This window comes from Chenopodium quinoa, unplaced genomic scaffold (genome assembly GCF_001683475.1).
Source record: "Chenopodium quinoa cultivar QQ74 unplaced genomic scaffold, ASM168347v1, whole genome shotgun sequence".
NCBI lineage: Eukaryota > Viridiplantae > Streptophyta > Magnoliopsida > Caryophyllales > Amaranthaceae > Chenopodium > Chenopodium quinoa.
Window position 1 is genome coordinate 419,977 of NW_018744249.1, and position 19,310 is coordinate 439,286.

The 19,310-nt window shown below is 35.3% G+C and overlaps 1 protein-coding gene across 2 annotated transcripts; it reads left to right on the forward strand.

Annotated features, from left to right (window-relative positions):
* The first annotated feature begins 2,603 nt into the window (after positions 1 to 2,603).
* Positions 2,604 to 18,185, forward strand: LOC110694828. 2 transcript variants are annotated; one of them, XM_021871995.1, is made up of 14 exons: positions 2,606 to 2,888; positions 5,636 to 5,780; positions 6,645 to 6,712; positions 6,818 to 6,871; positions 7,120 to 7,203; positions 7,290 to 7,375; positions 8,719 to 8,799; positions 9,232 to 9,362; positions 15,240 to 15,281; positions 15,389 to 15,465; positions 15,566 to 15,656; positions 15,765 to 15,846; positions 17,661 to 17,733; positions 17,878 to 18,185. In XM_021871995.1, exons 1-14 carry the CDS (start codon positions 2,800 to 2,802, stop codon positions 18,044 to 18,046), a joined length of 1,272 nt encoding a protein of 423 aa, XP_021727687.1. In that variant the 5' UTR covers positions 2,606 to 2,799; the 3' UTR covers positions 18,047 to 18,185. The 2 variants fall into 2 exon arrangements, with proteins under 2 accessions (XP_021727688.1, XP_021727687.1); XM_021871996.1 differs by lacking the exons at positions 17,661 to 17,733; positions 17,878 to 18,185 and adding an exon at positions 15,944 to 16,038 and having other exon boundaries at positions 2,604 to 2,888.
* Positions 18,186 to 19,310: the final 1,125 nt, after the last annotated feature.

A 19,310-nucleotide genomic window follows, 5' to 3' on the forward strand; every position in this document is an offset into this window, starting at 1 on the left:
ACATGCCTCCACACACGCACAACCAACCCCACACAAGAGCAGCCACACGCACAAGCTGTGGCTGGCATGGGCGCAAGGCATGGCTGGCTGCCAGTCTTGCTGTGCGGCACACGTACATGGTGTGCTGAAATCGCTAGCCTTCGCTAGCTAGCTGCTGTTTGTGTTAGGCGTTGCTCAGCATGCAAGCACACACAGCCCACAACACACGCACGCATAGCACGCTGCTGCTGCTAATGCGATGCTCGTGCTAGGCGTAGCCTAGCTGCTGTTATGCTTGCGGCTGAGTGTGAGGCCAAGCACACTAGCACGCTAGCACGCATGGTGCGCCACCTACTAGCATGCGTGCGACCAGGTGCACCAGCCTCGCAAGCATGCTCGGCTAGCAAGCCTAGCACATACATACATGCTTGGCTTGGGCACATCCATGCGATGCGGTTGGTGCCCTTATTCTAGCCTAGCCTTCGCATGGCTAGGCCAATGCGAAGCTACGGCTTAGCTTAAACTTGTCGTTTGCTTGATTTCTCGTCTTGTCAAATTCTAAATTGGACTTGACTTACGACGCTCGGTTTCAACGCTCTAAGCTCGATATTCGACGTCTTAGTTGGTAATACTCTAATGACTCATTCAATCCTTCAGATTAATTCGTCGTTTCAATTCGGTTACTCGATTGGGTGTGACCCGAAGGGTTCAGTCAAGATTAAGTTGTAATATTAATAATTTATTAATATTACTGATCGGAAGCGGCCTCCAGCTAGGCATTCCGATCACTTGACCTCACTGAATAATTAGCTTTCTAATAATTTCGAACCCTTTATCTGAATAATACACTTGTTCGAAGGACACCATTCCTTTCATCATCAAGCATCAATTCACCTTCAATTCACAAACAACATACATTTTACAAGCAAATTGAAGAATATCAAACATACAAAGGCTTTAATCATGATCAAACCAAATCATATAGCTAAAACATGCTCAAGCATTAATTAAACAATCCACAAAACCTTAAAAAGAAATACTCCATAATCATGGCAATCAACATGCTAATTAACAAATCAACAAGTAAAAGTGTAATCCCTCGTATTTTTAAATATTTTATAAATGAAATTTTATTTATAATATTTATTTGTATTTTTCCAGAATTTAATTTTCAAATTATTAATTTGGGTCAAAAATTATTCTAGGCTAAATTATTTTATGAACCTATATCCTACAATCCATTATTATAAAAACAAAGCCTAACCCATTTGTTTATTTAATTGGCCCATTATTTTCATGAGGCCCAATTCTACCCTACAATTCTCTCCAATAAATACCCCATGAATCCCCAAATTATTCCCTCACACAAAAAGGTTAGTCTTATTTTCTTCCTCCTTTATTTTTTTATTATTTTCATAAAGCTTATGTAATTGATTTTTGGGTTTTAATTTTTATTGCTTGAAAATAGTTTATTTAGTATCAAAATCATGTTTTTGATGTTTTAAACTAATAATTTCAGATTATAATTGTTGTTTTAATTTTTTGATATTGTAATTTTATACCTAGGTTTTAATTTAGTTAAATTGAGATTTTAGGGTTCTAATGATCAATTAATTTGGGGCTTTTGTTCTTATTGAATTTCTAATGATTAATTAAGCATAAAAACAAATTTTCAGTTTTGCGTAATCAACTTATGAACTCCGTTCTTAATTTATTTTTAATCACGTTTAGATTCTAACTCGTCCAATTTTTACAAAATAATAGTGTTTTTCGTGTGTAAATGAGGTTTTAATCAAAACTCAATACTTTTGGTAGTAAGTAGTACCCTTTCGTGGCCAAATTCAGCCTCTAAATATGGTTTTCGGGCAGTTTTAGATTTTTAACGAAGGTTTAATGTTTAAAATAAATTTTCAGACTTTTATAAAGCTTGAAACTTGCTGTAATTTTATGAATAAGTATGTATTTTAATGTATTTATGTAGGAAATTTTTAGAATAATATATAATCTTTTAATTCTAGCAAAAAAGAAGGTTTTAAAGTGTTGTTTAATTGAATTTTGAAGGTTCGATTGAGTTTTTATGAAACTAGTTAGAATTGCAATTATATATTTTAAGTTTAGATTGTTGTATTCATACATTCTACTATTAAATTAAATTTTCAGATTTTTAATCTTGGTTTTAAAGGTTTTAAATCATGGTTTTATGATAGATTTTTAGGTTTTTAACATACTAACCTACTATATAATGAGTATATCAAGTAGAGATGTTTATGAGGTTGTTTTATATTCTTAAACTAAATTTTCAGATTATAATCCTTACTTTAAGGTTGTTGGAATTTTATGTTATAAGCTATATTTTCATGATTTTAACATATAGACTTATAGTTGAACTATTGAATTATAAACTTTGACTATTGTGAGTAATTTAAAAGCATTATTTCAATGGTTTAAGGGGTTTTAAAATAAGTTAGTATTGCTATAAATTATATTGTTGGGGTATTGATTGAACCATTGTTGTTTGGTTTAGGAGAGGACCTTGTAGAAGGCGATTTGTAGTTTCTAAGGTGGTCAACCAACTCGTTTACTCAAGTTACGTACAATGACATACTCGTTTCATCCCGAATTGTCGAACCGATTTGGCAGTGCCACTAGTCATACTCGTCTAGTCGTCCTGCCAAGGTTGGGAGAGAAGCCTGGCGAAGTAAAAGTGCGCGCTCATTATTTTGCAGCATTTGTTGGCACCACATACGGACACCACCTCTGTGTATTACATACTCCATTTTCTCACTTCCTGAATCTCTCCTCATTCATTCTCATACCAAAATGGGAGTGTGGCCAAGCAAAGAACCGCCTCCGCCGATGGTGTTAGTCCCACCGCTTTTCGATTTTCCTCCGCTTGGCGCACGAACCAGGTCCTTCTCTTCTTCCCATTGTTTACACTTAGTTTTTCTTTTTAATGTCTCATTCTTTGATTTACCTTCATTTTTTTTTTGTATTCTTTGATATTCTCTGCAATTTCATTTTACTCTGTGTTCCATCAGTTACTTATTGAGCTTTTATACATTTGGATTAATTGTTATGTTCTTCTCTAACTTAATCATTTATTTGTGTGCCTGTATTTTTGAATGTGTGTGTTGTTATCTGTGTTCTTCCAGTCAATTTAGATGTCTTTGTTTCTGTTTGATGTTAATTGAGTATGTTGCATGGAAAAGTAGAAAGTAATTTGCAAAATAGTGCACTTGTATGGCGATCCCTGCTGTTTTGTCTCGCTGCCTCCACCAATCGGATTGGCCGATAAGAGGGTATCAGGCTTGTTCGGCAAAATTACAATCGGTGACGACAATTTCGGGCCAATTGCAGTCATTGATACAACTCTATATCAATAAATAAATACAACAGCTCGTAGTATGTAATAAATTGCGGCAATGGGAATGAATTTTAAGTGTAACTTAGTATGAAAAAAAAACCTATAATAAACACAATTTCATCCCCCAAGCACGTGTTTTCTTCATGTATTTCCATTACTATCCATTACAACTTGAAAGGTGGTATTAGGTGGGAGTGAAAATTTATATATATAAATAGGCAGTTTAGGATCATCTTGAATGACCATCACTTTTCTTTCCGAATTTACATACATATTCTTTCTCATTACCATTGTTTATGATCGGCTACCAAACCGGCCATAAAGGCAACTACTAACATTTCGGTGACTAAAATGGGTTCCTCTTCTCTCTCCTTTGATTCATTTTGACCTTAACTTTTTTCTATCTCGAAGTTGGTAGCATATTTACCAAATTTTGCCCTTGTGGCTCATTCGTAGAAAAACAACAAAACAAGAAAAATATAAAAAGTTTGAATCAATATTTCTACAAGACTTTTGAATCTAAGAATTAGATAACATACTAAATAAAATAAAGTTAGGCATCAGCAAAACTACGATCGTCTTGTGAGATGCTTCTTGCACATACTATATCATTTTCAAGGAAATAATTTAACAATTTGATTATATTTGAAAATTGAAGATTGTTATGATCCAACATAAATCTATATCAACAAACCAATTTCACGATAACTTGCTAGACTTCTTAAAGAAAGTATGCTCCACAAGTGTAAGAAGGTACCTTAGAATTGCTAGATAATTTAGACAGTTCACCCCCTAAGGTCATTTCATTTTCCATGATAAGTGCTCTATGTCCTTTTTGTTTGCATACATTGAAATATAAGTTCACGAATTGTGACCCTTAGTTGTATACAGAAGAATGAGACTTGTTTACTACGTATAGACTACAACTCAGTTGATAGGAAGCTACTTAGCTAGGATTAGGAAATACATTCATGAACTTCCATAAATTTGTATGACATCAGTAGTTTTCTATGTAATATATACCAATGTCTAGCATAAAAATACAAGGGAATCATGTAAAAAAAATTTCATTCAATTAGGAAGAGTGAATCGCAAAAGCTAAACAACAAGCTAATATATTTATTATGAATTTTAGAAAACTTCGTCTATTGTTTTTTAGAAGTTGTAAATGAAGATGGTGTTAATATTTTTAATTTTCTTAAAAAAAAATTTATAGTTTTTTTTTATGATAATGTAGCTTAACATACATCCTTTCAAATGGAAAAAAAGCTTAGAACAGACCACCAAGACATCAGTAGCACAAATAGCTAGTCTTACATAGGAACATTGGCATTCAACTTCGCTACACCTTCTGGTAAGGGTTAGGAGTGACAGATTTATTGAAACTTGAGGAGTGAACAGGTTGAACAAATACTAAAGGAGTTACCAAGATGTCCAAGAGTTCAGGAACACCCACAAGCAACAAGGAAAAGATATGGGTTTATTGAATTTACCTTTCCCAGGGTTCAAGAAATATATGTTTAGCAACAGCCTCTACAGGTTTACAAGTATTCCTAAAATCTTAGAAATTTTCTGCAGCTAGGTGTAGTACACAGTCCATGAAAAGCTACCAACATAACTCTTTTATTGCGGTGATTATATAGTCCTTTTGGATTCCTGCTTTAAAAGAACATCTGACAGTATTTAAACCCAATTGATTGCTGGATCATAGTCCAAAGACTAATTGCAAACAGCACCAGCATAGGAGCAGGTAAAAAGAAGAGGTGGTGAGTGCTGTCATTTCCAGCTCCACAAAGAGAGTAGCTAGTAGCAATATTAGGTTACCATCAAGCCACCCTCACAGTAGTCGGTGACCTGTCTAGTACAACCATCAAAGTGATGAAAATAATTCTTGTTGCTTAATTGTTACAACTCACTTTCCTTGAGGTGACTTTGGAAAACACACCAAGTATAGAAGAGTGACCAAAAGATTGCATCAAACTAAGTTAGGCTGATATAAAGAGAGGTTACTCTAAAAGACGTACCTACATGTTGGGCCCTAATGGATTCAAAAAAATTAATAAATAAAATCCTCCAATTTTCTACAAGTTTTCTGGTTATCATACTTACCAATTGCAACTAGGAAGTGTAACCTTCATGAGCGTTTCCATGCACCATAGGTGTCTATATAGAGGGGAATCTTTTTTGAATGGTTTTAATTGAATTCAAGTTAAACAACTTGATGTCTTAAAATACGTTTGGCTGACAAGCCTTATTTGTTTAATTATTTATTTTACATTTATCTTGATGCAGGATGCTAGAATCCTCGTATAATATGTTATTTGGAAAGCTTGCTTTGAAATGTCTTTTTGAAGATTACTTTGATGAAGCAAGGAATTTTAGTACAAGAATCTTGCTAAAGCCATTGGATGACCCTCATGTTGATTTAATTGCAACAGTATCCTTCTAAACGTGTGCAGTTACTTTGTCGAAATTTCATTACTCCCTTAGTTCTGAAATAAACCATTTGTCTTTTGCACAAGTTTTAGGAAGGTGAATAAATTAATTAGATGGTGGGATTTGGCTGATTAAAGGTGAATATTAAAAGAAGATAGTGGTATTTGGTTGATTAAAAGTGAATAATAAAGGAAGATGGTGTGGGTTGATTGATTAAAAAAGTGAATACATAAATGGATAATGGTGAAATGATACTTTTTATAAAGGGAGAAATCCATTTTAAAATTTTCTTTACATTAGTTGTGTTATCGACTTCCTCTCCATGTGGATCAATTGTAACATTTCCTTAACTAATTATACACATCCATTTTGGAATTTTGGTAGTTATTCTGATATTAGTATTAGTTTATATTCTTCTCAAAGAATATAAAGTGGGTATTGATATATATAGCTATTACATCCACATATAGAGAGTTTTAATTTTCTATTGTCTTTCTTCATATTAATTCAAACTGGCTAATTTTGATCTGGACAATCGTGGTAATCATGTGATCACGTTGTGAATTTTTATGATGTTATAATTATGTTCTGTTGTTATGCTCAATAATCAATTAACTACCAACGTGTGAATCTTGTGTTTGTTTGCAAAATGGTATCTTCTCATGCTAAGGTTTCCCCTATCTTCTAAATAGTTAATCAAACAATTTTATTCAACAACTGAGATGTTAGCACTTGAAATTAACATTTAAGCTCAGCTTTTGTTTTGATATTAATGGTAAAATATCTCTTCCCACATTAATAAATGGATTTTGACCAATGGATGTGATTATGGTTGATTTATGGTTGATTTCTTAACTATCAGTAGGTTTCTGGTCCTCTTGATCACAAGTCTAAGGAAAATGTTGTATGTAATGCACAGTTTCGTTGGCAAAGGTACGATATATCTATTCCAAATACCAGGTTTTAAGTATATGTTAGGAATATATACTAATTAATATGAATTAACTGATTATTTTTGCTTCTTCCTCTGCCAAGCAGTGATGTTGATGATCCACATACATTTATTGACTTTTTTGTTGCAAACACTGATCCGTAAGTATTTTTTTTCCTATAGAACTTGATGTGTATTCCTTTCTTAGTTGCCCAAAAATTTTTCACTTTGTTAATTTGAAACCTGTTTATTCTTCTTTACCTCGAATAGGTGGGGAAGAAATCCCAACTATGACTTTTCTGAATGTTTCTCTTTCAAAAAGTTGACAAGTTCTATGGAACTGGAGTATTTTGTACATCCTTTTGTGTTCTAGAATCAAATATGTAAATGGTATATATATTTCTTTTAGGGTTTTACGGATACGGTCATCTGCGTTTTATCCTAAATATGGATTTGGAGCCTTTGGAATCATCCCATTAATATCAAAGAGAAGGTATTTTCTGAAAGTTACTGTATTTCAGAATCTGAGTGTGAAAGTAAATTTTGAATGTTTCTCTAAAGAACTTGGTGTTTGTGCAGGATATCACCTGAAGATTATGGTATTATGGGATTGAGATATGGCTCAGAATATCTGTCTTGTGGGCTGACTGATACTACATTCCCTAGTATGTGACTTATATTACCAACTAATTTAATGAATTTCAGTGAGTCATGTCCAGAATTTTTTTGGCCTAAATTTTACGCCTTTTGGTAGATGTTAGGAAAAATTATAAATTTCCCTCTTTGTGCAGTTAAAATGAAAATAAAAACAAGTATAAAATGAAGTACTCAAAGGAACACAAGAATTTTTGGTTGCACGGAAAACCCAAAATCTGGATAATACTGTGAGACTAATAGTCCAACTCTTCCATTATAAGATGATAGTAGGATTACAAGACTTCACACAAATCGGATGGATAACAATATTTCCCTCTCAGTAATTTATACTTGTATTTGACGCTTACTAACTCTAGAAAAGTTCCTCACTTTTAATTGTGACCTGCTTTCATTCTTAGAGACGTTCTCACAGTGCTTGTTGTGGATGCCAAAGCCCTCTAAGGTTCCCATGTATGGAAAAAAGAGCTCCTAGACTCTTCCATCCTAAGCTGGGGAATTGCACCTAGCCATGTTCAAAGCCTTAGTCCCGAAATGATTTGGGATCGGCATTCGGCAACATAAATCATCATAAGGAACCGTTTGAAAAGAAACAAGAGCATAACTAGATAATCGATTGAATAAAAGTTTAAAAGAGTATACAAATCAAATTTAAGAGAGTTTTAAAAGAGTGTTAAGGAGATAAAAGGAAAGGAGAAACATGTGATTAAATAACATAAACTTTGAGATAATGGGACAAAATTCATGAACACTTTGTATTCATGCTTGATATATTGATTTTGTGTTCATGCTTCATGTATTGATTCATGAATCAGTGTCATTCATGAACAATTAGGCTCTTTTAAACTATTGCTGTTCATGAATATTCTATTCTGTTAATTTCAAGAATGTGGCTGCCAGCATACGTCTCAATGCAACTTGATATAAGAATTTTAATTGCCTTCCCATACTGTCATTCATCATCCCCCTTTTCTCTCTGTTTTTTATTTTTTTAATTTTTATTTTGGCATCCCATGTAGGAAGGATATCCCAACCGGGCCAATTACTGTATAAGTTTAAAGGAGGCATTAATTTTCTGTGGAAATGATTTCTCATTTTCCTTCGTTGATAGAGATCTATTTTTCGCTTTTGTTTTTGCTTACTACGCATTTCTATATACCATTCTGCTGTTTGCTTCAGCAGGGTCAATTATGTATTGTTTATTATCCTGTCTGCATGTTTGGACCACATGCTTTTTAAGAATTTTGTTCAATGATGATAAATTGGGAATCTCCATGCTTAAGTTATATCAGCTGAAACCATTACTTGAATTATTCATGATCAGTGTTCCATTATGTATCTTTCTTTCTTGCAGTGTCTGATGGGCTTCCTAAAAATGCTTGGTTGGTCAGCAAGATGGGTAGACTTACTGCCGGAATGCAGTATGAACAACTATGTAAGTACCATAGAAGTCACAATTTAGTAACTTTTGATTAATTATTGTTACAGATTCACTGTCCTTTCGTCTTGCTACTTCTCCTTTGCTAAGTTCCTTAGCTTCTTTGTATACACCTAAGCCATTCATCCTCCAATGTTCCTACAAATTAGAAACACCTTGAAAGCATCAGATTTGAGTAGAAGTGGTGAACATAAGTATAAAAAGGAGCTAATACAAGCATTTACAACATTTGACACACATTAGCAAGAAACGAGTAAAAGGACACTATAAACTTACTACAAAGTTAACATAAACTACTAAATTCTACCAAATTCTCTAGACTAAAAGTTTTGTAAATGTCAGTCATCAGTTTACGTTGTTTTTATTTAAATTTTACATGTTAGACAATCAGCATGGTATTTGATGAGTAGTATGTATTAAAATTATCAGCTGGAACCAAAGATGATTCAAATTTCAAAAATCCGAAGAACTGGAGCTATGCAGTTGGCTATGGATTGGGATCAGGCAGCCCACTAAGCCCTTCTTTCAATTTTTGTCTAGAACTTGCAAATAGCTCTCAGGTATGAAAAGTATTATCATCAGTGTGATCATATTGTGTGCTCCTTTTGTGTATATCATCTAAGTCTGGGATTTGCTACTTTTTTTCAATGTAGTAATCTGAGTATGATTTACTTGCAAATAGGTGTATCTTACTAAGTTACTGTCTTATATTTTATTCACACCTTTGAAGTGTTTAGGCTCAGATTTGGTAACTTAAATAACTAAAAGAATCTAGAAAAGTTCAATCAGAAATCTAGATAAATTGGAAGTATTTGATTTAATTACTAAATTTTTATCAGATATAGAAAATATATATACTACTGATCCTGACTATTGCTGTTGTTCTTATTTGTACTATGGTTTAACTCATATTAATCTCAACTAATGGGGTATCATTTCTAAAATAGTTTTAGGTTTAGATATTGGTAAAGTGACTTTTGCTCTTGCAGTTCACATGATATGACTGACTTCTCAAACAGTCAAACTTAACAATATATTGTTGAACTAATATAGAACCTGGGCTTAAAGATGTCAACCTTATATAATATCTCACATTTGATATTTGGGCATGAACCTTAAAGATGGCGACCTTCTATAAAATCTCGCACTTAATATCAAGGCATGAACCTTATAGATGTCGACCTTATCTAGGCATGAACCTTATTTCTAATTCACATAGAAATCATAAACCTTTGACTTAAAATTTTCGTACTAGAAGGAAGTATATCAAACGATTCTTCTCTTCACAAGCTCTAGCTATTTAAGCTTAAGGTGTTCTACTTTACCTGAGATTGTGATGTCTTGTTGCCTTCAAAGCTCTTGCTTTTTCTGCACCTCAAATCAGGTTAGTATCTTTGTTGCTTTACTGCAGCTTCTTCTAGAGCAAGATAGGTATTGACTGAACAAACATAAAACTCAACCTTAAGCTTTAGTGGATGTGGATCACTCTTCAGGAAACCTTGCTACACCATGCCACCATGGGAACCTCTTCAGGTCACCTCAGGATAGGGTGTCGCTCGGGTTTACCTAATACTCCTTAACCCCCGCGTATTTCGTATTAATACTTTCGTACCAATACTCACTACTTTTGCATTTTAATACTCCCAAATCAGCGTATTTACTGTATTGTAATGCTGAGCAATAGGATTTAACGAGGAGGGGGAAGGGGGTCCTTCTTTTGCTTTCCTGTTTGTTTCTTTTGCAAGGTTACATGATAAATGAGAATGGAACACAAAGTTTGTTGGAAAAAAAAAAAATGTTGATAATGTTTAAAAGAGGGAAAAAAGAGATGAAGCTTACTAGATGTATACCAATGGGGAAAGTAGGGAATATGGGAAGTTGTTGAAAAAATCCGCACAATATAATTTGTTACCCTCTACATCAACAAAGTTTGGTTGCTTTGTACTTCTTCGCTTATGTTTGTAATCGACATCAGAGACTAACTACTAGAACTCTTTCCTTTGCTAACATTTCTACTCATTGTCATTTTAGAATTTTCTTTCTTGGGGAAATTGTCTTGATTTCTGGTTTCATTTCCATGTCTTTGACTCTTCTTCTGGGACACAAAGGATGTTAACCTTGTCTAGTTGTCTATAAGATCATTAAATGTCACTTTAGACTACTAAAGCTGAATATTTGGGTTGTAAGATCACACACCAATCTGGAGAAAGGCTAGGGACCAACACTGCAGATTGACTACCTTCAAATTAATCAAATCCCAATACCGCAATGAAATAGACTGACTTTCTTCCTGGATCAATCACAAAACACACACACACATGGATATGGCAGAAAGCAAGCTTGATTTCATTAACCAAGGGTTCCAGGCAGCAATACAAAAGATAGCAGTTCACAAGATAGCTTTAGGCTATCACTCTCTAAGCAAGATAACTTTAGGTTATCAATCTCTAAGCAACTTGAGGTTGCCTATCTCACTCTAATGTTTTCAATATTCAAAAGACATGCCTTTTCTTTCCTACCCTATTCTTTATATATACAAATCAGATTACAAGTAATCTCTTAATGGTATTTGTCTTCTAGTTCATTTGCTTTTCTGCTTTTCTTTTCTTACTCCAAAATGTTGAGTTGACTCTCGGTGCTGATCCCAAAGACTTCCTTAAGTAGCTTTGACCTCGATCTCTGAATTGGTGTCCTGTTCTCTCCTCGGTTGGAGGTCTGACCCTCTTGTCTTGCCTTGGTCTGCTGCTGCTGCTGAGTGTGGGTTACGGTGCCTCTTCCTGGTGTACACAGCCAACGGTTGCTGAGTCATCACAATACTCTCTCCCCCCCCCCCCCCCAAAAAAAAAAAAAAAAAGTTTCACCTTGTCCTCAAGGTGAAAGGAAGGAAAACGCTGGTTCATGACTGTGAAGTCCTCCCAAGTTGCTTCAATATCTGGTAATCCACGCCACTTCATCAGCACTTCAAGTATGGTAGTTTGACCCTTGCACTTATGCCTTAACCCCAACAATGCTTCCGGTTCTACCTTTAATTCCAATTCAGCATTCAACTGGTAATGTGGGATGAGCTGATGCAGCCCCAATTTCCCTCTTTAATTGCGAAATATGAAAGACAGAGTGGATATTACTCCCTTCGGGTAATCGTAACCGATACGCTACCTTTCCCACACGTTGCAGCACCTTGAATGGCCCATAAAAACGGGCTGCAAGTTTCTCATAGGGTCTGCTAGTAAGAGAAACTTCACATCATCTCCTACCTCAAACTCTATTTAATAGGTATCATCTGAATGAAAAGGAAGTTAGCTAGAACAAAGAGAGATAAAATAGCTTAGTTGTTGAAAGGAATGGTGTCCTTCCAACAAGTGTATTATTCTGATAGAGGGTTCAGAATTATTAGAAAGCTAATTCTTCAGCGAGGTCAAGTGATCGGAATGCCTAGGTGGAGGCTGCTTTCAATCAGTAATATTAATTACAATTAATATTTCAGCTTAATCTTGACTGAACCCTTCGGGTCGAACCCAATCGAACAACCGATCTAAGATGATGAATCAATCCGAAGGATTAGATGAGTTTTCGGAGTATTACGAAAAAAGACGTCGAATATCGAGCTTAGAGCGTCGAGACCGAGTGTCGCAAGTCGAGTCGAATTTAGAATTCGACGAGACGTGAAATCAAACAAGCAACAAGTTTGAGCCTAGCCGTAGCCTCGCATTGGCCTAGCCATGTGAGTGCTAGGCTAGGCGAGGTCCCAATCTATGCGTGCCTAGCATCCCGTAGCACACGCACATCGCATGGCACAAGCATCGCAAGATGCATGCATGCGTGTGGTGTGGCTATGTATGGATGGGCGTGCTAGCATAGCAGCACTGGCCATCGCAGCATGCTAGGCCACACATCAAGCCCATCGCTAGCTCGCAACAGCAGCATGCTAGTCTTGCTGGGCCTTGCTATCGCAAGCAACACAGGCATGGTGCCTTGCGTGCTTGCTAGCGTGCTAGGGCTTGGCACCTAGCTCATCGCAGCCACGCATATCGCACAACACCACGCACCAGCCAGCAGCGTGCCGGGCATGCTGGGCTATGCGTGTGTGCTAGCAAGCAGCAGCCTTGCACAGCAGCGCCTAGCAGCACGCACTAAGCAGCAGTGATGCATGCGCACTGGCCGGCTGTGCATGTGTTGCGGGCTGGCCGGAGATGTGCTAGTTGGCTAGCGGGCTGCCAGCCTGGTGCTATGCGCCAGTTGGCAGGCAGCCAAGGCAAGCTGCCAGCCAGCCAAGTGGCGTTGACACCCGCTCAAGGTGGGGACCAATGGTTGGTGTTTTGGCTTGGGGAGCAAGGTGGGTTGGCCCCCTCCCTTGGTGGTCCTCACCTTCTCCCTCTCCTCCCATTATGGGAAATCAAGGTTCATTTCCCTATAAATACTCAAGTTTTGGGTTTTGGGAAGAACACTTGAGTGGAATTAAAAAGGCATCTCGTTAGTAAAGTGAGAAAACCTTAAGTTCGTAATACTCTAAGTTTTATTTGGTCAAGTCCCGACTAACCTTCGGGACTAAGACCGTTCGGGTCGGGTTCGTGGGTACAAGCCGTTGGAGATCGTCACGCTTGCGAGGTTTAGCTTTTCAAGTAAGAGCTCGGGTTCAAGCGAAGCACGCGTCAAGGGTAAGAACGTCTTTTCTCTTTCTCTGTTTTATGTTGTTAATTATGTGATTAAATATTTAGTTGCTTTAATTAGTGAGCGGGTCTTGGGCGGGTTTCTCTTCCGCGTAGAGTCGGACTCTACGAAACCTAACAGTTGTTCTAGCTCCAATTTCCAATTATCAAACAATAAAACATTCTTGTTCATGTTCATGTTCATTATAACGTATCCTACCCTGGCTGTGGTTCGTGTATGAGAGCTAGCACATCGATATTCTCAAAATACAACGAGAATAAGGTCATTATGGGGTCTAGTTGGGGTATTCCACATCATGGTGAGCGCCAAAAAATATGTGAGCCAACCAAATAGGTAATAAGCCAAATAAATAAATAAAAGTTGAGAGGGTTTTAAAAATCCCAAAATGCCATTGAGACGATGATAAATGCCGTCAAGAACTGCTAGATAAAGGTCTAACCTCAAGCCATCAAAGCTGCTGTCTCAAAAGTGTTTGGTGTATTAATCATCACACTATAGAAGTACAAACATACACAACCAACTGAACAAGAAAGCAACAGTGTAGTTTCTTTCCTAATGTTTAAACATGGATGACTCATCCTCCATCCGCAGTGTTAGTGTGGGAGATAACTTTCCATCAAGGTCATTCGTAGTTTTTTTTTTTTTTTTTTTTTTTTTTTTTTTTTTTTGGTGGGGGGATGAGCAGACACATCTTTTCCTCCTTAGTACCAATAATTTATCCATTGTTAAACTGAACTGAAACCTCTCTTTTTGATACCTACGATGGCGATAAGAAGAAAACAGATTGCTCACAACCTCTAGATATATTGGTCACCGTTATCATCTTGTGCTATCAATATTGCATGATGGGGGACAATGTTATCACAACTTTTCCCATGAATGGGCAATCCATGAAGCTTATGTAAATCCCACAATAACTTTGACAATCCTCTCCCATTGTACGGAGAAAGAGCTTTTAGCTTTTTGGTTGTTTATACACTGAAACAACTAATAGCTAACAACTATTTACCAAACACTTTTACACAAACAGCTAAATTAGCTAATGCAAACAGCTATTGGGCTAACTAACATCTAGTCAAAATAACTAAAAGCTGATTTCCAAACACGAAGATATATTCTGTTGTGCCTTCATATGTATGAAGAAAAATGCACCTCAAAAGGGGGATCGAAATAGATATTTGTATGGAATATTTTCAGAGTGAAATGTCAATTGAAAATGCAAATTTTTTTGGTAATTCAAATTTTACATGCTACAGAACACCCTTCATGGACCACCTACTTGCAATCTACTTCCTATGTTTGGTCATTAAAAATTCACATCCCAAGCTATAAAGTCTAGAAATTTTCTCACTCTACCATGCACTTTATGCCTCACTCTACTCCAAAAACCTCATATGAGCTTTTGGAAAAAGAGCTTTTTGGATCCAAAAAACTCTTTCAAACAGCTCTATACCAAACACCCAAAGAGCTTTGTAAAATGGTCAAATAACTTTTTACTCCAAAAATCTCTTAACCAAACACGCCCATAGTCTACTACCAGGTAAAACAAAACTAAATTTGTCAAGAATTTCTATTTTTGTGAAATTATGACCGTATGAATTCTCTTATTGGAGATGAATCATTGGCATTGAAGCTACAAGATCGTAGGTTTGGCAACCAATATTGAGAATCTGTGTTTCTTGATGACATTGTCAACAAAGCGTTGTTGTAAATTACATTGATGTATTCTAATCCTAAAACTTTAACATGAATTCGTTTATCTATTGCAGTTTGTTTCCTCATTCTACCAACATTTTGTTGTCCAAAGAAAGGTATGTTTTATCCACCTTGTCCATATTTATAGTTTCCTTCTGCAAGATTTAATTCTAAGACCTTGTTTGTTCTAGTCACTAAGTTATACACTATTTCCATTGAGCAGGTACAGAATCCATTTGAAGAAAATGAAATAATTGGAATTACAAACTACTTAGATTTTGGTTTTGAGCTCAAGACAAGGTAATCTAAGTTGGTCACTAGTTTAAGAGGTTTTTCTTAGTGTACCCAAGCTCATTAATCGTTCTTGTTGTTGCTGTTGCTGTTGTTGTTTCCATTGCAGCTTGGAGGATAACAATACATCAGATAAATCTCAGAATTCTACATTTCAAGTAGCAGCATCTTGGCAGGCAAACAAAAATTTCTTGTTTAAGGTACATGATCAAATCACTTTTAGTGATGAGAATATGTATTAGTTGTCGTTAAAGGTACATGACTGTATATATGTGTATTGATGTTAGTATAATGAGTTGACAATGCAGGGGAAGGTGGGACCTCTAAGTTCTACTTTGTCATTGGCATTCAAGTCATGGTGGAAGCCTGCTTTCACTATTAGCTTTTCAGGTACTTTATACAAAACCACCTTCTATTACATCTTATTTCCCTCTTTGTTGGATAATTAATACATGAAAGTCAGATTTATGATACTTTGAAAATAAAGAATCCAGGGAAGAAAGGAGCTTTGGGTGGAGGGCTTTACAGTGATATTTGGCATAATCTGGTGGCATTTTATATGCTGGTTCATAATGTGTGTATATTGTCACAAGTCTCAGTACTTATTGATGGATCTTCAGCATGAATTTTTTGTTAGTTAGGCTCATTCATATTCATGCCAGATTGCTACAAAGATGAGATCTAATTATTTATACTAAGCTCACGTGTAAACAGATAAATTAATTGGTTTAATTTTATCACCAGTAAGAAAAAAAGTATTAAATTGTTATGGTTTAAATTTTATAGCTTAATTCGTCTGTTTATCTTTTCAAATCACTTCCTTAAATATCGTGCCAAAAAGGTTTGTTGCAAATATAAAAAAGCAGAGGAAGTATTATAACTTAATTGACCCATAAAAGGTTAGTTGATTATCTACATTAATTTTTTTTTTTTATTTTATATAAAGTCAAACAAGTTATCTTAGTCTTTGTAAAATGTCTAAGTGAACCTTGTTTGTGTTTTGATAAAAACAGAAAAAATTCTTGTGATGCTGTGTTGAAAGAATTATAAACTTTGACAAGGGTTGTAAGTCGATTAGTTAGTTAAACAACTCAGTATCATTGTTATATCTGTGGCAGGTATCATACATTTTTGTCTGTAAGTAGCTGGAAGTTCATTGGTGATATAGAAAAAATTTGATCAGGAACTTAATTTAGTTTAGTCAGCAGGCCTTGTATGGACCCGGTCAACAATAAATTATTATAGACCCAAAATTTAATACTCTCAAATAATATATTCACAGTCTGGATGATATAATCACTTTTTTACATGATATAATTATCTTATTGTGAGTCATATTTTGAATGATATAATTGTATTTAAAACAATTTAGTGAGATGATATAATTATCTTTTGGATGATATACTTCCTCCATTAAATATTAATTGCAACAAAGGAATATTATATATCTCACAAATAATACCCCTTTGTTGCAATTAATATTTAACGGAGGAAGTAATTATTTTTCGAATGATTTAATTACTGTTTCATACATTTTTTAATGATAAATTCACTTTTTGGACGATACATTTACATAATCAGTTTCTGGATGATATAATAACTTTTGTAATGATATAATCACATTTCGTATGACATACTAGATGGTTGGGTGCACAATAAATTATTGTGCACCAAGTCAATTCTAGACTTTACCTAGTTTGGTTTAGTTATGAATTTTTGTATGTAGGCTGTTCGGATCAGGGTCATTTGGATTTAATTTTAGTTTAGTTATGAATTTTGTTGATGATACACTTTAGGTATGATACATTTTAATATAAGTGTCAACTGAACAAAAGAAACACTGTCTAGGGTCTGTAATTTGATAAACTTATAATGGCATAAAGCATTTTGTATGTATTCTGTCTAGGTAATGAATGACAATATCTGACATATCCCATATTTAGAATCATGAATGTGTATAGCTTACATATTGTCTTAGCCAAAAGAAAAGGAGAAAGTCTTTGACTTTGTTAAAATGATTCCATATTCAGTGAAGAGGATAGTTGTTCATGTCACCAAATATTCTTTTTCATTACGTATTTCAATTAATAAATAATTCTCCTCCTTAACTTATGTTCCATTTGATATATTCTAGACAATGCAAATTGTCACCAATTATTCAGTTTAACTGACTGATGCTTAACATGACCTTGGTGGTTCTGCAGCAATCAGGTATCATACAGTTGGAAATACGTCTTTTGGGTTTGGCATCCGAGTGGAAAATCTTAGAGAAGCAAGGTATACATTAGGTCCTTGTCATCTGCACAGAAAGTGACATGTTCTTGTCTACTGTTTGCTGCTGCAGCAGAAGCTATCTCAATTCTTAGCTTATCAGTAAAGGAATTACTATGCAATTACTGACTGAACCTTTTGTTTTTTCAGCTATGAAAGGGCTGACCCAAACTTTGTCATGCTGACTCCAAGTAAGGAGCACATAGCTGAGAGTGTGCTTTGGAAAGACCGAAAGAGCCTGTTTTATCAGTCGGATGTAAGTGTTGGGAATTTTGATGGCTTGCCCAAGGAGTTGAGACCTCTAGGAAAATTTTTGTAGCTCTGCCATGTGAGTACTCAATAGCTACCAATACAAATCTGGGGAGCTGTAATTCTCTGGGATTGTAATTGTTATGAAGTGTTATATTGTCATGAGATTAATCTTGAGTTAATCACATAACTGAGTGTGTGCTTTGGAATGATCGACAAAGCCTGTGTTAAAAATCAGCTGTAGTTTTGGCAATTGCGATGGTTTGCCCAAGGAGTTTTGATCTCTAGGAAACTTTTTGTAGAGCCTATGAGTACTCGATAGTCAATACCTACCGGTACAAATTTGGAATTGTAATTGTAACGACTATCTAAACTTTTCGGGTGCTTGTATAGTTAGTTGAAATATAAGCGTACTAAGTGAAATATTTTTGCACATTAATTCTTCTCATTTTAATAGCATACTTAAAGAAATCAAAATATTCTTTCTCTTTTTCGGTTTTTTTAATTTTTTATAATGCAGTACAAATACTGTTAAAAAAAAGTGACTAGTCTTTCTTCCTATACTCATATTACTTGAAATAAGCAACTATTACTAACTCTAAAACAACCAAAGACTCTTAAGAAGACTTCTTCCATCAATTAGATGGAGAGATTCGTGAGGGGGGGGGGGGGGTGCCACACTTGCTTTTTAACACAAGTGTGGTTCCTGCACGTACACAATCATGTTAAGTAGGGAGGAATGATCACCTTTGAGATGTGTTGATTACTTCTCTTGAGATTTCTTGCTTTATAATGGGACTTGAAAATGTAGTTCTTCCCTTTAGCCCGTTTCTCATCGGTATTTAGCAGATGTAGGTACGACATCCTAGCTGAGGTGGTTGCTTCTTAAATCTCGACTTCATCTTGAGTCTTGACCACTTCTTTAACCTTTGCATCTTCTTCCTCACTTTCCTTCTCATCTTTGATAGTTGAATTTTAACTTCTTTCGATGATGTAATAACTGCGACTTGGAAGAAGGCTCCAACTTTGAGTTGGAAAACTTGTAGCCTTGTAGGCCTTTGCTTGCTCCATTAAAAGATAATCTTTCTTTGAGACCATACAATAGGTCTTAGCTAGAACCTGGTGCAGCTACGATAGCTGCACCACGCCCTATAAATGAACGTTTAGTTAAAAGTTATTAACACGTAAAAAAAAAATGACCATTCAATAATAAAAAAATGAATATTTAGTACTAATGAGTGAATATGTTTTAAAAAATCTTATTAATTAGTATATTAAAAATGAATATGATTATCATACAATCATATTATTACTGAACCACAGCCTTAACATGA